At 35.4% G+C, this 23,471-nt stretch overlaps 1 protein-coding gene across 2 annotated transcripts in view; it reads left to right on the top strand.

Moving 5' to 3' along the window:
• Positions 1–23,471, top strand: part of LOC106666059 (whirlin) — a 148,885-nt gene that overhangs the window by 100,197 nt on the left and 25,217 nt on the right. For both annotated transcript variants that reach the window (XM_024229888.1, XM_024229887.1), the window contains 3 exons: positions 6,679–6,885; positions 19,424–19,532; positions 23,184–23,208. In XM_024229888.1, the coding sequence (XP_024085656.1) occupies positions 6,679–6,885; positions 19,424–19,532; positions 23,184–23,208 (341 nt within the window). The remainder of the gene's footprint in view (positions 1–6,678; positions 6,886–19,423; positions 19,533–23,183; positions 23,209–23,471) is intronic.

Below are 23,471 nucleotides of genomic sequence, written 5' to 3'. Positions count from 1 at the left end.
TTAATCTATAATTTATCTCTATCAATCTCTCCTCTTTTTATCTGTCTGTCTGTCTCTACCATTCTCCTTCTATCTCTATTTCTTGTTCAATTTTTTCTCTCTCTCTGACTCTCTCTCCTTCTTTTTATTTCCCTCCCATCCTCTCGAACTCTTTCTGTTTCGCACATTATCTCGCTTCTCATTTCACTGTCCGTCTTTCTCTGCCTTTTTACCTCTCGTTTTCTCATTTTATGTCTATACCGTTCTCTATTTATCTATAATCTATTTATATTAATCTCTTTCTCATCGCCTCCCACCCACCCTCTCTCTCTCTCTCTCTCTCTCTCTCTCTCTCTCTCTTTTTCTCTCTCTGGGTCACTTGGTAGGTCCGTCTACACTCGTGGGTTTTGATGTTACATAAACGCCTATCAGCTTAGCGCCATATTCAGTCTAGTTAGGACTGGTTGAACATGTATTTCTCCTTTTCTCACCTTCTTTCAGACCAACACCTTCCATCAACTTTTGTAAATTACATGTAATACAATGTTGTTGTATGTATGAGAATGTTGGAACAAAGAAATGTTGCAGTCATTTTAATACATTTCTTCAATTTTGAACGATTTTGGTCCAGAAGAAAGATGGAAATGTAGGAAAGAGGTGTCGCCGCTTAGGGCAGGATGAGGAAGAAGTTCAGATTACAGTTGATTAATTTTTATTTATTGATTGAAGTTCTTATTCTTGATTGAAGTCTCTTGTTTAAGTGTAAAAAATTTTTTGAAGAAACTGTGGAAGAGATAAATAGTTCTCTTAGTGTTCTTGTGCCTACTTGTTCCGAGGCCGATATTACGTTAGTCTTTGTCAGCAACAGGCCAATTATACATTCATATATGCACATGTTAAAATATGTATATGGAGTGCTTTCGAGTTGAATTTGAAGAAATGAGAAACGCCCTCCGCGAGTCGTGCCAGCCATAGATTCGAAGCATAAACTGAAATATTACGTCCCGAGGGTGATGTAGAGTGAGCAGTTGCGGATGTTGCACCGTATAACAAAAGGGTTATGTGGCCCCGGGGCCGTGAAAGTAAACGGAGGAGGCGTTAGAAATCATCCTGACTATTTCCTACACTAATTGGTGCGTCGCCGGCGTGGCCGTCCTGTAATTAATAACCGATGAGCGTCGTGACAGTGGGCAAATACAGATCCAAAAAGGGAAATAACGCTCCTGCCCTTTCATCTTCATGATTTATCGCTTCGGGTAATGAATTGTGTTTCCCTTACGGAACATTGACGCTAGGATTTTATCTATTATTTATGGCCCGACAGAAACATCGCTTTATGCGAGTTTACTGTAAATACTATCGTAATTCTTAATTATATTGAATGTTTTGTGGTTGTAGTAAAGTTATAAATGTACTTAGGCATGTTTTATTTTTTTTTTTGTAAGGGCAAGTGGAAACAACGAATCATCTAAGGAATTTAGGGGAAGAACCTACATAGTACGAACGTACCCACTTTGATTCACATTGATTGAACAATCAATCTCACAATATGATAGAATAAATGATCATTCAAAACAAAAATCAATTTTACTACATCTCACTCCCAATCTCCCTCTTTCTCTCTCTCTCTCTCTCTCTCTCTCTCTCTCTCTCTCTCTCTCTCTCTCTCTCACACACACACACACACACACACACACACACATACACAAAATGCTTATATAAGCTATGCTTATAACATCGAATACTTTGATCATGTTACACCATATTTTTATGGTGGAGGCAGCTTTAAATGTAAAATTTCTTTGAGGGGACGCCGAGTTGATAGGCGTGTGTGTGTGTATGTATATATTAGATAAATAGAAATCGATTTCTCTCTCTCTCTCTTTTCTCTTAAGATGTAAGAGTGGTCCTTGAGACCAAATCTTGAGAGATTATGTAAATAAAGCGGTATCAATCAATCAATCATCAATCTCTCTCTCTCTCTCTCTCTCTCTCTCTCTCTCTCTCTCTCTCTCTCTAAGTCTCTCTTCTCACTCTCTCTCCCTCAGTCACCCTCCCTCTTTCTCATTCTTTCTCACTCTCTCCCTCTCCCCCCCTCTCTCTCTCCATCTTCCTCTCCCTCTTTCTCTCTTTCTCTCTCTCTCGTATTAATGTTAAAAATGTAAATATCCTAATAAATAACCGCAAAATACTGCTGTTCATATCATTAAAGAATCTTGGTGTCACAGTCGATGAAACTTTGTCTTGGTCAGAACAAATGATCCACATTTATAATAAAAAAAACTTTCCAAAGACTTTGTCAGCTGCGAAAAATCCAAATTGATCTTCCACCTGAGGTTAAATTACAAATTATAAAATCTATGTTGTTCCCAATCTTTGAGTATGCTTGCCTATGCTATTCTAATATAAGTAAAACAAATCTAGAAAAACTACAAAGAGCACAAAATGCTTATATAAGATATGCTTATAACATCGAATACTTTGATCATATTACACCATATTTTTACGGTGGACGCCGGTTTAAATGTAAAATTTCTTTGAGGGGACGCAGAGTTGATAGGAAGATGTATGTGTGTATATATATAAGAAAAGATTTTATATATATAAAATCTTTTCTTTTCATCTGTGGTTGTATATTCCAGAAAGAAAGAAAGATAGATATAGATAGGGATAGATAAATAGAAATCGATATCTATTTATCTATCCCTATTTTTTTCTCCCTGGCTGTCTGTATGTCTCTCTCTCTCTCACTCTCTCTCTCTCTCTCTCTCTCTCTCTCTTTCTCTCTCTCTCTCTCTCTTTCTCTCTCTCTTTCTCTCTCTCTTTCTCTCTCTCTCTCTTTCTCTCTCTCTTTCTCTCTCTCTCTCTCTCTCACTCTCACTCTCACTCTCACTCTCCCTCTCCCTCTATCTATCTCTATCACTATCCATTTTTTAAACACTATAAATATACTTTTTTACATTTTCTCAATCGCTCACATCTTTCCATTACAACTCGAAAGTTTTGTCAATCATCCTCACGTACGTATCCATTCACGCATCAATACATTTGTTAATAATTTTTTCTCCCTTAGGCTTAACTTAGCCGTTCACCTATTGATTACGTAACTCAATCGATTCATTCAGTCAATCACATCCGTTCAATCGTTCACTTATCCAAACTCGATAAATCAATTAATCACTCACACCTCCCTGGCCTCTCACGCAGACTTAGGCCTATTAAACTAAAACACAATTGCACCTTCACCCGTAAGATCGTGATATTCGAGTGTAAATGAGGACGGGATCGTAAAGTGCGGTGGGAAACAGGTGGTTTATTGTTTACACTTTCGTTCCGCTCCGAGCTACGTCCAGCCCGCATGTATTAAAACCGGCCCGCACATGAATAAAGACAATGAAAACGGAAAAGTCGCCTTTCTCACCGTTTCGTAATAGACTTTTACTTTTTATTTCATTATTACCAAATTAATACGGGGGAGAAGGAGAAAGAAATCAGTTCAGACAGGAATCGAATGCAAAGCTGCAATTCCGTCTAGATATGAAATGATTAATTATACAGCGTTTTGAATATCTTATTCATTATAACAGAAAAGAAGTTACCTGGGACTTAATTGATTTAAAAGAAGTTTATGTGAGGAAATGGACACTTCAAAATCAGTATAATTAAACGTATAATTGCGTGGGGGTGGGTAAGTACACGCTATGTATACAAAAATTGTAAATATATTCGAATTATTTTCTTTATTTAATGTTTTTGCTTGAGATGAAAAATGAGTGACAAGAGCGGGATTCGAACCCACGACCTTCGGCTAGATACGCCGCTGCTCTACCACTTGTGCTATCGTGACCTCGATCCACTCGGACACTAACTTCCCATCTCAACCCCACCTCTTGAATTTTCCCTCCTTTTTGCCATTTTTCAAATGTCGTGTAATCAATTTAATTCTCGGCGACAAATGAAATGGCCACGGAGAGCTTTAGTGAAGATATACTTCATTTGACTTATTAAATTCACTAGGTTTCGTGGTCCGCTTGTCCAAATAATGTCTTTCAATTAATTAATCTGTATTTATGGTATTGGTTGAGATAAAAAAGTCAGTGTCACGAGCGGGATTCGAACCCACGACCTTCGGCTTAATTCGCTGCTTCTCTAACCACCTAAACTATAGTGACTTTGATGCACTCGAACTACAACTTCCCATCTCAACCTACAACCTTTCAAATTTTAATTAAATTTAAAACTCGTTAATATACAAATCGTTTAAACTTATAATTTTACTGTAAAATTTTTACTACGTTTTAAATGATTTTTTTCTTTAGAGAACAAAACGGAACAAAAAAGAGCATTTTTAAGTCAACAATTATGATCAAATTTAGAGTTACTAAAAAAAGTTGTCCTTTAAAACCCTGTACGCTCTGTGATAAAACAAACCAGAGAAAAATTCATTATGTATAGAATTTTTTTTCCTATATGTTAATCATATAAGAACCAAAATTGGAGGTGTATAACTAGCGTCACTTTTTATAGGAAAGAAATTGATTTTGATGAAATTAATAATGGCAATCAAAATTACAATTTAACATTACAAACAAGTGATAAGCTAAATTTAAAAAAAAAATCGGTTCGTTCGTCGAGCATTCGATGAATAAATGACCTTCATCAGGACTTTGAAGCTAAAAACATGTATAGAAAAATGTGTCAATAATGTCTTAAATCATGCTGAACCTTCACAGAGTCACTTATCAAGAAAAATGCGAAAAGAATAATATTTTCATCCGTTAGTTCGTTGTGCAAGGAATTATGGCAGTAATATTTCTTCTTATAAGGAGAAGGTACAGATGAAAAATCCAGATCCATGGATTTTTGTGTCGAATATGCCAGAGAATCTAGTTAGTTTAGTTTCTTTGGAAGGCAATAAATCTAACATGATATTACAATAAAGTGTTAATTAGTGACCATTTTATTTTACAACAGTGAAAGAGCCCATGAAAATTTCTAAATTTGGTCATAACTTTTGATTGAAGAAACGGCTTCAATAATTTTTGCCCGTTACTCTCAATAGAAAAGGCATTTTGAAAGACGAGATAAAAAATTTAAATTAAGATTTTAAGTGTAAATAATCGATTTAAAAAAAGTTAAAATTTAAAACATCAGTTGTTGATGGGTTGGTGAGTTTTTGAACTCAGGCTGAACCGGTTATTCACTTCACTCGCAGGTTTGTTCAAATACAAAAAAAACTTCTGTTTCTGTGTTCCTCACTCAAGATGGCTCAGTGCCGAAACGCGTTTGATTATCAACAAACCCGTGAGTAAAGACGGACCCAATAACCAGTTCAGCATGAGTCACCGATTCACCAACCCGTCATCAACTTGTATGTTTTAAAATTTGACTTTTTAAAAAATCGATTATTTACACTTAAATCTTAATTTAAAATTTTTATCACGTCTTTCAAAATACCTTTTCTTTTGACAGCAACGGGAACAAATTAACAAATCTACGAATTTACAAATGTAACGTTTTGAAAGGAATTTATGTTATTGATTTGACCAATTTGAATCTGTGGTTACAATATCCAGTGTCGACACTGAAATTTAATGAAATCCCACGATTCATAAACTGAATTTTCACAGAAACTTAGAGTGCTGTAGGTCGCCAAATCTTTTAAGAAAAGAATGATGTTTTTCTGGCCATACAATACTCTCGTTGCCTATGGCCTGTCTATTTTTTTTTATCACAAGCAGTCGGTATATTTCTGCTGTCCTTTACATACTATTTGCGTTTCTCTTTTATTCTTCCTTAATCGTGTATTTCTTTCTCTCGCTCCCTTACTTTCGCCCCTTACTTCTCTCTCTCTCTCTCTCTCTCTCTCTCTCTCTCTTTCTTTCTCTTTTTTTGTTCTTTCTGCAATTTTCTTTTTCACTTTCTCTCTCTCCTTTGCTGCCTGGGGGTTGTATAGTTTTCAGCCCTATATGTAGTTATCACTCTTTCTCCTGCTTTTCATAAAGATTGCGTTTCTGTTTTTTCTCTCTTTCTCATGCATGTCTTTCTCTTATTCCTTTATTTTCTTCCCTACCTTCTTTCTCGCTTTTTCGCTCTTTCTGTATCTCTTTTTTCGCCCTTTCTAGAACTTCGTGTCTTCTTTTTCTGCCTTCGTTTCAGACATGGTTTTAGGTAACAGAAAGCATTACACACGGTATTCATTGTTTACAAAAATTATTGTCCAAAAAACAAAATTATGGTATTGAAATCTTTTATTTTGTTATTTTTTCAAAATCCCTTAATTAAATTTTCTTTCAGTAAAGAACAATAGTTTCTAATAAATGCTAATGCAATTTGTAATAAAAATAAAATGAAAATGCTAGGGAAAGTGATACTACAAAATTGGCAATGTCCATTTCACTTTTGATAAGTTTAATTGCATTGTAGAACCCAGTATGTTACGAGATTCAACGAACAAAGCATCTAAATAAATTTTGAGAATTTTTTAAACGAAAGAAATTCGCTCTGATATAATTAATAACAACGGCTTCAATATTACACAATAATTAAATATATAACAAAAAAATTGAAGACCAATTTGAATAAAAACACTCAGTCCCTTCGTCAAGATTTCAAGGAATACATATCCTTAATCAGGACATTAAAACAAACAAAAAATAAATAAATTCATAAACTATAATTTTTTGTTTTTGTTTTCAGATGGCTTTTACGGGGAGGAGCGGTTACTCAAGCGGGAGCTCCTCCACCGGCTCGAGCGGAGGAGCGCGGGTGAGGTCGGTCACTCTCACCAGGAGGCCGTCTTCGACGAAACTCGGCTTCTCCATACGAGGCGGGAAGGAGCACGGGACCGGCTTCTTCGTCACCGCAGTCGAGCACAACTCGGAAGCCTCCAAATCCGGACTGATGGTGAGTTGTTTCAAAATCATATCCAAAAAAAAAAAAATTCTTCAGAATTTGTAGAATTTTGAATCCAGATGAACTTGAAAACTCATTTTGCCTATAAGAAAAAAATCATATAAACCCTCAAGAATGTAATTAGCCTTGTAAAACATTTTTTAAACGTTCAATTAATTACAAAATAAACCGTTGTAGAAAGTTGTTAGAACTTTCGCTCTCATATAATGTGAATATCAACTTCTACTGTCCACCCATTTATTTCGGAAACGGTTAACTTTCGTAAAAAAATGTTCATTTACGAACCCCAAGTTAATTTTGGCACCACACGATTCCTAGTGTGGTGGTAACAGATTTAACATAACTTTCTCATCTAGCTGGGAAATGACGCTAACTTTGTTATTTTAAATGAGAATCCCATATTTTTATTGTACGAATCGATTCTAGACCTTGTTTTATGCCGCTTTTACTGAAAGGAAATTTTTGATAGGATCGACCATTTCTGAGTCATCCCCGATTATTTTTTCTTTCGCAAGCAAAAAATATGTTCCCACTTGTTTTGATGGGATTATGGTATTATCTGTTATGGTATTAAAAAAAAAAAACTAAAATAAAATGGAAGATAATACCATAACTCGGTCAAAACTAGTGAGAACACATTTTTACTTGCAAAACAAAAATCGGGCATAATTCAGAAATCAAAATTTTCCTCCAGTTAAAGCGGCATAAAATAAGTTCTAGAATCGAATCGTACAATAAATTAAGAAGCAAGATGAGAAAGTTATGTTAACTCTGTTACCACCACATGATTCCTAGCTAAAATGAACCTGGGGTTTGTAAATGACTAGTTTTTCCTAAAGTTAACCGCTTCAAAAATAAATGGATGGTCTATAGAAGTTGATACACCCTGGTATTTATTTATTACCATTTGTACAAATTTAGACATTATTAAAATAGGTAAAATATTTATTATTTGCATATATCCTGAGAGGATCTAGCAACCATTATAGCTCTCCCAGAACGCAGAGTTTTATTTACACCATAAACAGGTTATTAGAAATGATAAATGATGGAGTGAGTGTGGTGTTCAATACTTTTTAAAAGAATAGTTCCTACTCACAGTAAGTTGTTTTGCAACGTCCGGATTTCGAGCCTTTTAGCTCATCATCAGATTGTGGAAGTCCTTCAACCTGATGATGAGCTAAAAGGCTCGAAATCCGGATCGTTGCGAAACAACTTACTGTGAGTAGGAACTATTCTTTTAAAAAGTATTAAACAGGTTATTGGTTAGTTTTATGTTGCATAAAAGCATACGACGGTTCATAATAAAAAGATTGCGTATTTGAGGAACTGTAAATAAAGAATTGCGTTATGACGGTCCCTCAAACGCAGGACATCCATCAACCAAATAGACCAAAGGTTCTATAAAAATAATTTATTTTAAATTGTTTATTTGATAATGATAATAATAATATATTTTACGGAATTAATCCGATTTATCAAAAAAGTTTAAATATAGAAATATACAATATAAAAAATAAAACAACTTAATAGAAAACAAAGGAAAAAATTACTTATTAAGTATTAAACAATATGTAAAGTAAAAAAAAAATATTTTAAAAGAATGTTTCATATAAATATACTTTAAAAAGATTGCATTTATCATTGTTTTTGTAAATTTTTAAATTGTCATTGTAAAATAATATAACATATTTTAAAATATTATGTAAATAACATTAGGAACCATAAAAACATGTTGATTTAGTAAGTAAAAATAAGAGTACTTTGGGCATATTTAATTGAAATATATGCAGTAATATTTTTAAATAGAAGTAATATAAAGTTAAATATGGAAATATATACTACATACATACACGTACAGAAGTGCAAGTTAAAAATATAATAATTCTGTATTAATAATATAAAGTTAAATATGGAGATATATACATAAACATACATACACGTACAAAAGTCCAAGTTAAATAATATTCATTATATTTAATGGTCTATTGACCAAATTACTTTTTTTAATTAATTAATCTTTTTATGTGAGGTTTTGGTTGAAATGAAAAAGCTAGTGTCACGAGCGGGATTCGAACCCAAGACCTTCGGCTCAATACGCCCCTGCTCTATCCACTTCAGCTATCGTGACTTCGATCCACTCGGACACAGACTCATTCGAATCCCCTCGTGACACTAGCTTTTTCATTTCGACCAAAACCTTACATAAAAACATTATTTCATTGAATTAAATAATCTTTATGAAAAACATTTTATCGTTAAAAAAATTAATGACAGATAATTTAACTTAAAATGTACATAATACTTAAATTAATTAAGGTTTTTAGTTGAGATAAAAAATCAGTGGCACGAGGGGGATTCGAACCCACGATCTTCGGCTAGATACGCCGATGCACGATAGCTCAAGTGGTAGAGCAGCGGCGTATCTAGCCGAAGATCTTAGGTTCGAATCCCGCTCGTGCCATTGACTTTTTTATCTCAACTAAAAACCTTAATCAATTGTAATATATTAATTGGTCAAGCGGACCACGGAATTAGTGAATATAATACTTAAAGTTAAATCTAAACATCCATCGTAGATTCCAGTTTAATGCCACTCGTGTGGATGGATACATCATAAAAAAAACTAAAACACCGCATTTCTGTTTGTGATTCTGCAAAACAACGATCCACTTCTTATGTGACAAGTGTGTAGAAAATGTCTTTCATATCAAAACAGTACGACTGGATCATTTACAATAGAAAAGCCGGAACGTTCACTTAACCACTCTTATGGGCGGACTTCAGTACGCACAACAAAAAAGATGATTGTATGCATTTTTTCATTGAATCCAAGTCGTCCAAAGTGTGACCGAGTGGTAATGAGCTCACTTTGCGGTAAAAATGAATAATGGCCGACGCCCGCCATCGGGACGAATACGACCGGTGGATATTTTTTTCACTCTTACCTGGGCTGCTTTAGTGTGCGACCAGGCGGATCATAAACGTCTACATTACTCAACCAAAAAAAAGAAAAAATCTTTTGATCGAATATATGAATTTTCGTACCATCTGTAGAATTAATTTAGATTGTTCACCTATTCTTACGATAGTCTATGTTTAACTTCCAATTATTTTATTTTTTTATGATGAATCGTTTTGTCCTGAAATATTAAACATTCTACTAAAACTCATAACCAATAATTTAAACATTGCACGTTGTCTTATGTATTTTTGAAGATTATATTGTCATGAAAAAACATATCTGTTTACTCCTACGTTTCTACTCCTGTTTCTTCCGCTGGATTTCTTGTCAATTGTATAGTTTTTCTTCCTATCCTATGCCTCATATACCGCTAGATGCAGCGTGAGGAAACATTGTACAGTTTTCTCTAACCTAAGAACTAGTTAGTTTCTTTTTTATTCCCCCAATCGAGCTCACTTTTTAATGAAAGAATCTGATCTCTCTTTTCCAAACGGTTTCTTGAGTTTTATACCTCCTGTTAAAAAAAAGTTACAGATTTTCAGGACAAGTTCCTTAATAAATAAAGTATAAACGCGCTACAACTATACATATATAATTTATTAACTAGAAAATTAATGAAGATAATTTTTTAATTTTAATCGATAAACATTGCCGCGAATATATTCTGCGATAAAAGTCAAAAGAACTGACGTCCATTGTAATTTTTTTTTACTTTGTACTAGTGTATATCTAGATTGTAAACTTGGAAACTTATAATACTGTATAAACGGAACATGAATTAAGTATGTGGCTGTTTCTGTTGGCCAGATCGCTAAGACGCTGTTGCATATCAAATGCACTGTCGTTATATGATCCTCTGAGGATCTGAATCGAAGAAGAGATGTCATAACCGAAAGGCCGTATGAAATTGACACATGGACATTTCCTTTTGGCCTTATGGGTCTTACTTATTTGAAGGGTGTTCAACTTCCAATCTTCACAATCTAAAATCAAACGAACCTTCATCAACCCTCCTACTCGTCGTGCCCTTGTCGGAGAGATACTCTAACTCATCTCGGCAAAACGATGGTGGATGTCTGGGGCCCAGGACAGGTATAGAGTTAATGTTGGACAGTGGTTAAGGCCCGGTACGTTCCAACATTCGAAAATAACCACCGATCCATCTCTCTGACTCTAAAAATGCGATTAAAAACGTTATTAAACGGAAATGGACGCGTGAGCAGAGAAGCTGTCACGTACTAAGATGGGTGCCCCTCGGAGGATCTGAATAGAAGAACATGAATCATGCTCATCCGATTAAGCCAAGCAAGGTTGGCACATGGACGCTTCTGCGCGAAAGCTCGCAAATATGTCCGGCATGTAGGGAAAGGTTGTTCAGTGTGCTCCATGCAATTGAAGTGTGCCCTTCGCTCCTTACGGAATGACACCCAGTGTGAATATATACGTCATCAAATCTTTGGGTACTCGTTCCGAGTTTTGAGGAAACGGGGCTGTTTTATTGTATATAGTATTTGGTAGACAACCGTTTTGTGTTTCCATTTGTATATATTGAGAGTGAATGAATTTATTAGAGTGAATGTGTAATGTGAGACGACCTATGGCGGAATATTGAATACACCATCAATAATTACTTACAGCGCTTCAACCAACTTAGTTATTTGTGTGGTGGAGTATTCAGTATGCATATATCACCCTTTAATCAGTGAACGGTCCAACTTTCACATTGACTGAAATTATGAATGAAATAGCTTATGGGTGTTTAAGCCTTTTGATGAGATAGTCGGTAATTTGAAAATATTAAAACGATCGTGAAGGAATAGGCGTGGAGTATCTCAGATAATCGTTGAAATTATCAGAGAGGCGACCTGATTGTAAAATGGGATCAACGACCAAGCGAGAAAATGCGGCCAATTTGGTTTTAATAATTAAAAAGTAACCGTCTTAAATTTAAGTGATTAAATAATATGTATACTTTCATGAACACGTGCATCTTTACTTTTCCCCTCTCTTAAATCATTTATATGTTAACATTAAATCCAAACTGAAATATAATTTTTTTTGATGTGCAAGTTTTTTTTAAATTCATTGAATTTTGTAGCCCGATTGACCAAATAGCTTCTTTCAATTAATTAATCTTTATATAAGGTATTGGTTGAGCTAAAAAAGCCATTGTCACGAGCGGGATTCGAACCCACGACCTTCGGCTAAATACGCCGCTGCTCTACCACTTGCGCTATCGTATCTGCGAACCACTCGGACACTAACTTCCCAACTCAACCCATCTTTCGAATTTTCCCTCCTTTTTGCCATTTTTCAAATGTCGTGTAATCTATTCGATTCTCGGCGACAAATGAGGAGTTTGATAAGTGGATCGAAGTCACGATAGCTCCAGTGGTAAGCAGCGGCGTATCTAAGCCGAAGGTCGTAGGTTCGAATCCCGCTGTTGGCACTGGCTTTTTTATCTCAACCAATTCCTTACATAAAGATTAATTAATTTAAGTTTTTTGCTATCATAGCAAAGACATTTCCTCCTCGTAGTCCTTTTCTTTTTTATAAACATTAATACATTTTTCCAAGGTCCGTATAATTTTCTTATGAAAATGTCTCTATTTAAAATTATCATTTTTTGCTTTCAGGATTTTATTGCATTATCTATTTCTAATTTTTATTACAATTTTAATTATTATGTATATAAAATCTAGAGAATAAAAGCTGTGTGTACTATAAAAACTAGTATAGTCCTTATGCTTGCTTAAAATAAATTTTTTGTTATTTATTCTGAGCTTTGAGTTTAACAGATTGTATTACATAAAGTTTTAAAAGCAAAACCTGATCAATTATAATTTCTTCGAACTTCTTTCCAATTTGACATAGTCAAAATTCGGCCAAACGGACCGAGTCTCGCCCTGCTTATATCCCTGTTGTTGTGCCATCTGATGGCCATTTTCCGGACAACAGCACGTTAAAAGAAAACGACCCTCCTCTAGAAAATATTATAAAAATGTAGATATAAAGCATAGACATTTTAAGTCAAAACTGACGTATTTCATCTATTAAAATGATCACCCATTTAAAAAATAAAAATTGACCTTTGATATTAAAATTGTTTTTATAACTAAAGCAAATATTATTTTTCCACAATGTCTAGAAAAAATTTTTTTCTTGATATTTTAAAGAAAGAGAGGATATTTTTATCTAAGTTATTATTATTGTTTGTATATATATGTTTTCATCTGATCTTTAGGAATATTTTTTTCTTCACAAGGCCTTTTGATTGGTATAGGAAAAGCAATTTCATGTCGCTACAGTTTACGTTGACAGTTATCAGAGAAACTAAACTTATCAAAAATATCGATATTTTGCTTTGATTTTGCGTGTAGATATTTTTTTCTTGAGGTTTGACAAACAAAATAAAGCATAAACAACGTAGCAACAAGACAACGCTTCTGCCCATTTGGCACAGGTGAAATTGACGCATATGGAAGCTATCGCCGTCGCGTTTCGTCTCGCTAATAACCTCGTACCGTTTGACACTAATCTTTCGGGTCGTATCCACATTTTTGAAAGAGTGCAATTTTCGAATTGCTAGATTGGGAAATTCTGGTAGTGCTAAAGTCATCTAAATAGAATTAACGCTGATAGTTTTGAGCGAAATAGGGCGATGATTTCATATCAAATATCTTTCGTACACATTGAAATAAGAAAAACTAAATTCTCTGGCCATTAGTGAGCGACCGTGTCTAATTTATTACTGCAAAAGAAGAATTTATGTTATATAAACAAATACTTAAAAACAACCTAGGTTTTCCTTTCACCTCGTAGGTCATCATCTATTTTTTTTTTTTTTTTTGGTAATAATTCGTTACGAAGTAGTTGTTTCTGCGTGATGACAGTGATCAAAACATCTGCTTTCACAGTTTTCAATTTTACAAAGTTAGCTTATACCAGGACTTTCCAGACTTTTTAGCCAGCGGACCCCTTTCACAGAACAAAATCCAAGGCCGGACCCCTTGCAGTCAAGTATTTAAAATTAGATACTTATAGTATATTTAGTGAATTAAAGTTTTATAAATTAACATTAACCAGTCCATTCTTAATTATGAAAACAAACAATAAATTGGCATAAGTTCACTTTCCATATATGTTTAGTGGTCTAATTGACCATATGAATTATTTGATTAATTGTTCTTTTTATGTAAAGTCTTGGTTGAGATGAAAAAGTTAGCGTCACGAGCGGGATTCGAACCCACGACCTTCGGTTTTAAATAGTTAACGGCTTGTTTAAAAAAAACCAAATTGGACGGAATCAGAACTCAAATCAATATTGCAAAAGTGTTAATTTGAACATTAATGATTAATGTAATTATAAGAAGAGTGAGATTGTTTTAGCCTGCCCAATTTGGATATGTTGGGTTTAATTTTTGTTAGCTGGAGAAGGATGTCGGGTTCAAAATCTAGTCAGTATCGGTATTTAGTTTTGGTTGCTGTACAGATAGAAAATCCGGATTCGCATAGGTAAGTTGTGCCAAATGGAAGAACACGTTTTGCTTTTTCAATAAGCGGTTGAAATTTTTTCTTTTTCAAACGGAGTCAAAAATGGGGGGAACTATCTGACTAGAAAATAGATTTCAAGTTGTAGCCTGAAGTAAGGTCTATCAAAAATTCGTTTTCACTTGAAGACTGGTTGGGTTTGTCGAAATTGAAAACGGTTTGACCACCCATTCAAGGTCTTGCAGTACTATATCTCTGTTGGGAAGTAGTGCTCAGAGGACATCTCCCAATTTCGAAGGTTTTCACAAATTTTATTAATCAACGTGTCGTTCAAGCTTGAACTTTGTTTTCTTTTAAAAATCATTTAACACAGGATTCCATCTCTTCCTTCTCAGCAGATTCAATCCAAAACTGGATTTTTCTTTTGAAGGATGAACTTTCTCATTAGCATCGAATGTCGTGATACTCTTCCTATGCAAAGAAAGATTCATCTCGTTCATTTTAATGAAACTATTTTACAAATACGACATTACACACTGTCATTTCACATCATTGAAACCGTTGGCCAATTTGAAATTGTGGTCTATCAACAGAGATAAAGTGTTTTCACAACAAATAAAACACTTGAAGCAGGTATTGAGACTATGCGGTTGACGGCAGGAAAAATTAAAGATTGGCCTGTTCAAATGGACTAAAAATCTCACCTAGCAAATCAAAAATTTGTGTGGTGATTAGTGACCGTTAATCGATAATTATTCAGAAATCGTGAGATGCAGTCTGGTGTGATGAACAGAAAAACATTTTCTTTATCGTGCCAACGTTTCGATCGTTATTGAGATCATCTTCAGGGCCTGGGATTTACAAACATTGTTTACATTTAACAAATATATTTAGGATGTGGAAAAGTGAATTTATATAATGCAAAATATATTTTGTTATATTCAACCAAAGTATTTCTACTCACTCAAAGTGTTTGTCTTCTGTGTAATTGTGCCATTCTTGGGTGTCGTGTTGAGAGTGCCAGTGAGATTTTGCTGTTTTATGTTTATATACGTTGGATTTTGAAGGGCTGGGGAAGGAAGTCGGTATAGAAAAATGTTTTTAATCCAAGGCTCTGAAGATGATCTCAATAAAGATCGAAACGTTGGCACGATAAAGAAATTGTTTTTCTGAAACCTACATCACACCAGACCGCATCTCACGATTTTTGAATAATAAAAAATTTGTGTCTTTTCTAGGAAACACCATATATCACTTCCCGATCACTTGGAGCTAGAAGGTTTTGTTATACCAGTAGTACAGGAAACTATATTTTTGGGTCTAACTTTAGACAGAAAACTTAACTGGAAAGTTCACTATTTTCGTGGTCCGCATGACCAATTAATACTTTACAATTAATTAAGGTTTTTAGTTGAGATGAAAAAAACTTAATGGCACGAGAGGGATTCGAACCCACGACCTTCAGCTAGATACGCCGCTGCTCTACCACCTAAGCTATCGTGACCTCGATCCACTCGGACATCAACTCCCCATCTCAACCCCACCTTATGAGTTTTCCCTCCTTTTGCCATTTTTTAACTGGAAAGGTCACATTGCTAAAGGAGCAAACAAAGGAGAACAATCCCGTGCAGAATTACAGCGAAAAGTTTTCACTCCCACAGTACCTATATAGTGCATATAGTATATAGTGCAGAATTGATTGCTATAAGGGAAGCTATGAAGTATGAGAATAACAAGCAATTCCCAAATGTCATATGTACAGATTGTCATAGCTGTGTTCAAAAACTTCGTAAATGACAAAAAGTTGTTTATAGCGGACTACATTATCATCGAGATCCTTGAACTTTGAGCAATGATCAGGTCTAAAGGGCATAAAGTAATAATCAGCTGGATCAAAGGCTATACGGGGTTCAAACACAGTGATGTAGATCGGCTAGCCAAAGATGCCACCACAACGGGCAACACTCTAAATGTAGCTGTACCCAGAAAAGATCTGCATGTTATATTAAGGTTGCAGCAGCAGATAGATTGGCAAACCAAATACCTTTCAAACAACAAAGGTATATTCTACAACAATATGTTTCCGTTAGTAGGACAAGAGCCTTGGTTCAGCAAAGAAAATAATATAAACAAAGCCTTTTGCAAAACGATGGTAAGGTTACGCTCCAATCACGGACTCTGCAAGGGATACCTCAACAGGCTGAATATAATTCCGTCACCGTACTCTGAGGACTGTGGAACATACGAAGATCTTGAGCACATCGTCATGCAGTGTAGGAAACACGGGAATGAACGCAGAAATAAGTTCGATAGACTTTTTAATGCCAAAGAAATAAATCTACAACTGCCTTATGTATACGGTACTTTGTTATCGTCAACCGAATTGGCTGTATATCGTGAGTTGTACTGTTTCCTTAAAAATACTAATGTAACTGTCTGATTGTATAAAAGTGTATAAAAATATCCTAATATCTAATTCTCATTAATAATAATAATGCAATAATGAAAAAAAAATGGCTGTATAAAAATTTTGGAGTCAAAATTAAAAAAAAAAAAAAAAAAAAAAAACAGCGATAAAGCTTCAGACGTAATTCCTGTAATGGGAATGATGAAGGCCCTTATCGACAATATTGTCAAAGTCTTGACTTTCATGGCCGAGACTTGATATAATTAATAATTTGAAGAATCATCCAAACATTCTTAAAATAGGCATTTAGTCTGAGTAGGGTTTATATAGTATTGCGTCCGTCGCTTGTCGCTGGGGGCGTTGCGTTAGGGGGCGTGGTCTCCGAGCTCGTTGGCCGGTCTTGGTGGCGGTTACAATCCAACCACCCACACCAACAAAAAATTTCAGCACTGTGACACATGATACACGGACTAAAAACAATCCCACTCAACACCGAAAACTACAACAAAGAACTACATACAATAACAAACATTGCAATAAAAAAGGGATACAAAACAAACACCATACAGAAACTTCTAAAAAACAAAACAAAACAACGAAACACAAATCAACAACAAATGGACAACATTCACATACAGATGAAAAGAAACCTACAAACTAACAAATCTGTTCAACAAACTCGGACTGAAAACAGCACTAAGGACCAACAATAACACAGGTAAACTACTAAAAAGAAATATAGTCACAACTACCCGCTAAACAGCAACGGTGTTTATAGCATCACATTTCAATGCGGATACAATTACATCGGATAGACTGGAAGGAAACTAAAGAGATCGATTCAAAGAACATCTTAGATCCTTCAGAGACAATGACGGAAAATCAAATTACGCCACACACTTAATACACTACAAACACGAACAAAACACAATAGAAACAAGCATGACATTAATACACAACGCACAAAAAGGACGAAAACTAAACATACTGGAGAACCTCGAGATATACAAACAGATAACACTTATAGACGGAAAACTTATAAACGCACAAACAAACTCACAATCACACACCACCTTTACACCACTAAAAACAATTCATAACGAAAAACTAAAACGTTCAGAAGAACAAAACATCGCAACCAACACCAGGAAAAAAACAAAAAAACCAACAACGCACAAATAATAACTGACAATGGAAATAACCGCCACCAAGACCGACCAACGAGCACGGAGACCACGCCCCCTAACGCAACGCCCCCAGCGACAAGCGACGGACGCAATACTATATAAACCCTACTCAGACTAAATGACAGTTTTTCACTGAAGATGGCGTAATGCCGAAACGCGTTTGAATAACTGAAACAAAAAACCCGCGAGTGAAGACAGACCCAGTAGTGCCCGTGTGCCGGTTCGCCAACTCGCAGACCAAACCCCATCATCTACTATTCTTAAAATAGGCTGGCATTTGTTTCATAGCTAAAGCTTATCTATGGAGAACAATGACTGCTGCTGCAAAATAAAAACTTTCTTTTTCAGTACTCTTTGTTATTAGTTTTATAATTTTATTTATTCCTTCTCCTTTTATTTTTGTTATTATTATTTCTTTTTCTCGAAGTTCGACGCGGACCCCGGTTTGGGAAGTCCCGGCTTAAACTGATTTTCATTATTATTTATGATTCCAATTAATTAATCTCTTTATGTAAGGTGTTGGTTGAAATGACAACGCTAGAGTCACGAGCGGGATAAAAATGATTTGGTGTCCGAGTGGATCGAAGTCACGATAGCTCAAGTGGTAGAGCAGCGGCGTATTGAGCCGAATATCGTGGGTTCGAATCGCGCTCGTGACACTAGCTTTTTCATTTAAACCAAAACCTTACGTAAAAAGATTAACTAATTGAAAGAAGTAATTTGGTCAATAGACCACTAAATATAATGAATTATTCATGATGATGAATGAAATATTCTCTTATTCCCATAGAGTTCAAAAGTATAACTTATATTTAAGACCACTCAGCAATTTTATACTTTTAAAAGATAAACAATAACAATTATTTTTATATTAAAACAATAAAAAATTGATATATTGTAAATTTATTTAATTCATGCTCGGAATGCGTTTATATGAACTTTTAAATTTTATTTAGCAACCTGCAAGGTCGTTAATACAGCAATAAATTTTTATGAAATTGTTGTTATTGCTGTCTTTCGTATTTTTTGTTTGTAAAGTGGATAAAGAATCTCAAGAAAATCGGTTATTAAAGGAGGCCTTCTTTTTAAAGTACTAAGCAGAGTGGAATAAGTTTCTTTCGTTGATTTGGAAAAGAGAACAATTGTTTTGTTATAACTTCAAAAGGAGAACATGCGGTAACTAAGCATCCAGCTGAGCTTCACTGCCCAGATGGCAGGAAACAGGGCTTTTCGAACTGGAACTGAATTCATCGTGAAAATAAGATACGTCGGAAATTTTATTTCAGGCGGAAAATTTGATATAAATAAAGTCAAAATTGTTAATTCAACGGCAGAACAATCAGATTTGGTCGTGACTTCAAGGTTGATGCAAAAAACTCAGATTATACATTGTTCATTTGTATTGTATTCACACCTGAATAAACACTGTGTTAAACAAAAAATGAAATGCAAAATTTATTGTTTAAATATTTTTTCCAGGTCGGCGATCAAATACTGAGAGTGAACGGTTTCCCTGTCGAAGACGCGACCCACAAAGAAGTGCTTCATCTTATCCAGGGACAGCCGACGATAACTCTGAAAGTAAAATGTAAGTATCGTCCATTCTTTTATTGACAAAAAAAGACACTACCAGCCTTTTTTCACTCTAGGAGATTTTTTTTAACGTGATGCTTTTCTGATTTGCATGCCCATTCTTGTCACCAATCATGCAATAGTGAATTGGCCAATTGTACGGCAATTGGAAAGACGTTCTGTTAAGCTTTTTACGAAATAACTTTCTCCCCTTTTATATAGATCATTCCATCTTCATCCGCGTATAAGGAGAAACTTATCTCGAGGCCAAAAAACTAAACAATAAAATGCAGCAGTGTGAAATTTTAATATTCAATCATAACTTTCTAGTAGTTCCGATGGCACTTTAAGGTACTAATGATTATGCCTATTCTTGTTTTTATTTTACAAAATGAGCTGATTATTTTTTTAAATTAATGATACAACATAGTTCATGGCAACTATACTTTTTTTGGACAGGTAAATTCAAAATGTATCATCTTATAAATATTTTTCTTGCGAATTAGTCTCACTTATTCTTGCCGACTTGATCATGAATGATCTTCTGGATTGGAAACAACTCTTTTAAAAATGGCACCATCCTCTGGTACACAGATGGATCTAGAACACAAGAAGGTACGGGGGCAGGAGTAGTTGGACCTGGAACCAAATACTCAGAACCCATGGGAAAGTACACCAGTATCTTCCAAGCTGAGATTCACGCAATCGAAAGATGTACCCAACTCAACCTGAGTAAAGGGTACAAAAACAAGAATATAGCTATCATGTCAGATGGCCAAACAGCCATCAAAGCACTAAGTTCAAATATCATTAGTTCAAGGATGGTGCTGAACTGCAAAACCAAACTAAACATACTAGGTACGCAGAATAAAGTCAGCTTCTGCTGGGTCCCAGGACACATGGGAGTAGAAGGCAACGAGAAGGCGGTCACCCTTGCAAGAAAAGAGGTTGCCACACCGCTGTTAGGACCTGAATCCTTCTGTGTCATAGGAACCCACACTATCAACGAGCATCTCAAACAGAAGGACAAAAAGAAAATAAGGGAACTTTGGAATTCACTCATTGGACACAGACAATCCAAGAATCTTCTAACCAATTTTGGTAGGAAAGAAATCTCAGAATGTGTCAAGGGAAGCAGGAACAAACTGCGAATCCTAATAGGATTCCTAACAGGACACTGCAAATTAAATGGACACTTAAAGAAAATTGGAATAATCCAAGATGGCACATGCAGATTCTGCAAGGAGGCAGAAGAGACACCAACACATTTACTAACAAACTGCGGAGCCACACTAGCCCGCAGGAGGAAATGTTTTGGGATGTATAATGTGACCATAGAAGAGTTTCAACCATTGAAACCGGGCCTACTAATCAAGTTTCTTGATGAAATAGGACACCGTTATGCTTTAGGCAGAGTACGGGGATACAATAGCTCTCAAAGGGCGTAGTATACTACACCCTGGAACCATATCTACATCTTCTGGATTGGATCCACTATCAATTGGTGGATATTCTTCATGCTTTTAATTCATATCACACCTCATTGCAGTTTACGCATGAACCGGAGAATGATGGTGTCCTTCCTTTTCTGGACATTTTCATGATTGGAAAGGACAACGGATCTATTACCACAAATTGGTACCAGAAACCATCTCGTACCGATAGGGTTCTACTTTTTCTGTCCCACCGCTCGTCGCATCCAACCTTAACGTGATTTACTCTATCCTGAGTAAAGATTGACTCTTGGTTTGCTATGGTCAGACCAAACCTGGATACCAGATTGACACAGCAGTATGATTGTTCTGACAACAGTTGGCCAGGAACAGCTTTGTCAAGGCATCATCATGAAACCAATCGTGAAATAAACTTTGATGATGTGGACTTGGATGCTGTGTTGGCAGAAAGAAGATTATTAAAAGAATTGATACTTATTATATCTGAAGTTAATTCACTACACTTGAGAAGTGATTTCAATAATCTTTGCCACCCTTAACGCCAGTTCCTAATTTAGTCCTTTCTGTCTGTGTTTTTGACTTTCTATGTCTATAACCACAGTTGGTTACCTCTCATTTGGTTGCTGTATTGTTCTTTTTACTGTTATCAGTATAATATTTTACCCCCATTATATTTAGAGATCTGGCTGACCAAATTACTTCTTTCAATTAATTAATCTTTTTATGTAAGGTTTTGGTTGAAATGATAAAGGTTGTGTCACGAGCGGGATTCGAACCCACGACCTTCGGCTATGGAGCAATGTATAGACGTCCCTGCTCTAACCACTTGAGCTAACGTCACTTCGATCCAATCGGACACCAACTCCCTATCTCAACCTACAACCTTTCGAATTTTCCCTCCTTTTTGGCGTATTGAGCCGAGGGTCGAGGGTTCAAATCCCGCTCGTGACGCTACCTTTATCATTTCAACTAAAACCTTACACAAAAAGATTAATTAATTGAAAGAAATAATATTTTACTTTTAATAATTGACGAGTAAGTTTTCTGATAATTATTGTGTTACTTACTATTAATTATAAACGTTACAAGTACTAGTACAGCACTGATGAAGACCTCAACGTTGGGTTCGAATGCAGGGCCGCTGGATTCGAACCCGGGACCTTTACCTTACAGTGATGAGCGCCGTGTCAACGCCTAAACCGTTGCGGCCACCGACGCCCCCCCCTATATGAGTACTATTAACTATGATTAATTAAGGTTTTTAGTTGAGATGAAAAAAAGTTAATGGCACGAGAGGGATTCGAACCCACGACCTTCGGCTAGATACGCCGCTGCTCTACCACCTGAGCTATCGTGACCTAACTTCGTTGAAAAATGGCAAAAGGAGGGAAAACTCATAAGGTGGGGTTGAGATGGGGAGTTGATGTCCGAGTGGATCGAGGTCACGATAGCTCAAGTGGTAGAGTAGCGGCGTATCTAGCCGAAGGTCGTGGGTTCGAATCCCTCTCGTGCCATTAACTTTTTTTCATCTCAACTAAAAACCTTAATTAATTGTCATGTATTCATTGGTCAAGCGGACCACGAAAGTAGTGAATTAATTATCTATGATGATCAACATTCGGACAGTTTTTAAAGATATTTTCTCTTAATGGCGGTTTATTTTTATTAAGTTTCAATTTGGGGTTTATTTTCATAAAGTTTTGAGAATTAACAGCTGTATATTTTTCGCGGGGGTGTAGTTTTGGCCTAAATTTGCCTATAGGGGTCGCTTGGAATATAAGAAACTTAAAGTTTTAAAATCCTACGGGTAAATTTTTGATTATGAATAACAGATACGGGCATTCACCTTGCCTCAGACAAAAGCACAAAATATTAGAAACTTTTTGAAATTCATTTTAAACAGCTTTCATTACACTACCTTTCGATCTTATCAAAGCAAACATCCCGTCGGTAGAGACAGACAAAACACCATTTGGAATGTTTGCATAAAACCATTTATCACATAATCACCCCAAGTCGGTTTTAGCAGTTACACTTAATCAAGAGCGAAAAAAAGAGAGAAGCATCCATCAAAATCCATTGCGCTGTAAAGGTCAAAATAAATTTCCCCTTCAATTGATGATGCCCATGTTCATCATCACTGACAAAATCTCAATCTGTCATATTTAATTGATTTGAATTTTCATGACTAATGTTCTTTTTTTGCTTTTCAGCTGTTGGCATGATTCCTGTGAAAGAGTAAGTAATTAATAATTTCATCACATTTATTACTGTACATGTGGATTATTAAAACATTTATGAGCAGACAAAACGCATAAGCACATTCTAGAAGTATCGGGTTGTCCGGAAAATAATGCAGGATTTTAAGTTTTCATTAAAAAAAATCTATATAAAATATTCTGTTTACGTTTACAGGATTACTCATTTGTATGAATGTCAACACTTATTAATCCTCTTCCAAATGATATTGTTTGTTTACCTCTGTAGCATTCCGCTACTTG

Source organism: Cimex lectularius, unplaced genomic scaffold (genome assembly GCF_000648675.2).
Source record: "Cimex lectularius strain Harlan isolate CLEC.00 unplaced genomic scaffold, Clec_2.1 scaffold162, whole genome shotgun sequence".
Taxonomy (NCBI): Eukaryota; Metazoa; Arthropoda; class Insecta; order Hemiptera; family Cimicidae; genus Cimex; species Cimex lectularius.
This window is presented reverse-complemented; position numbering and strand designations above follow the sequence as displayed.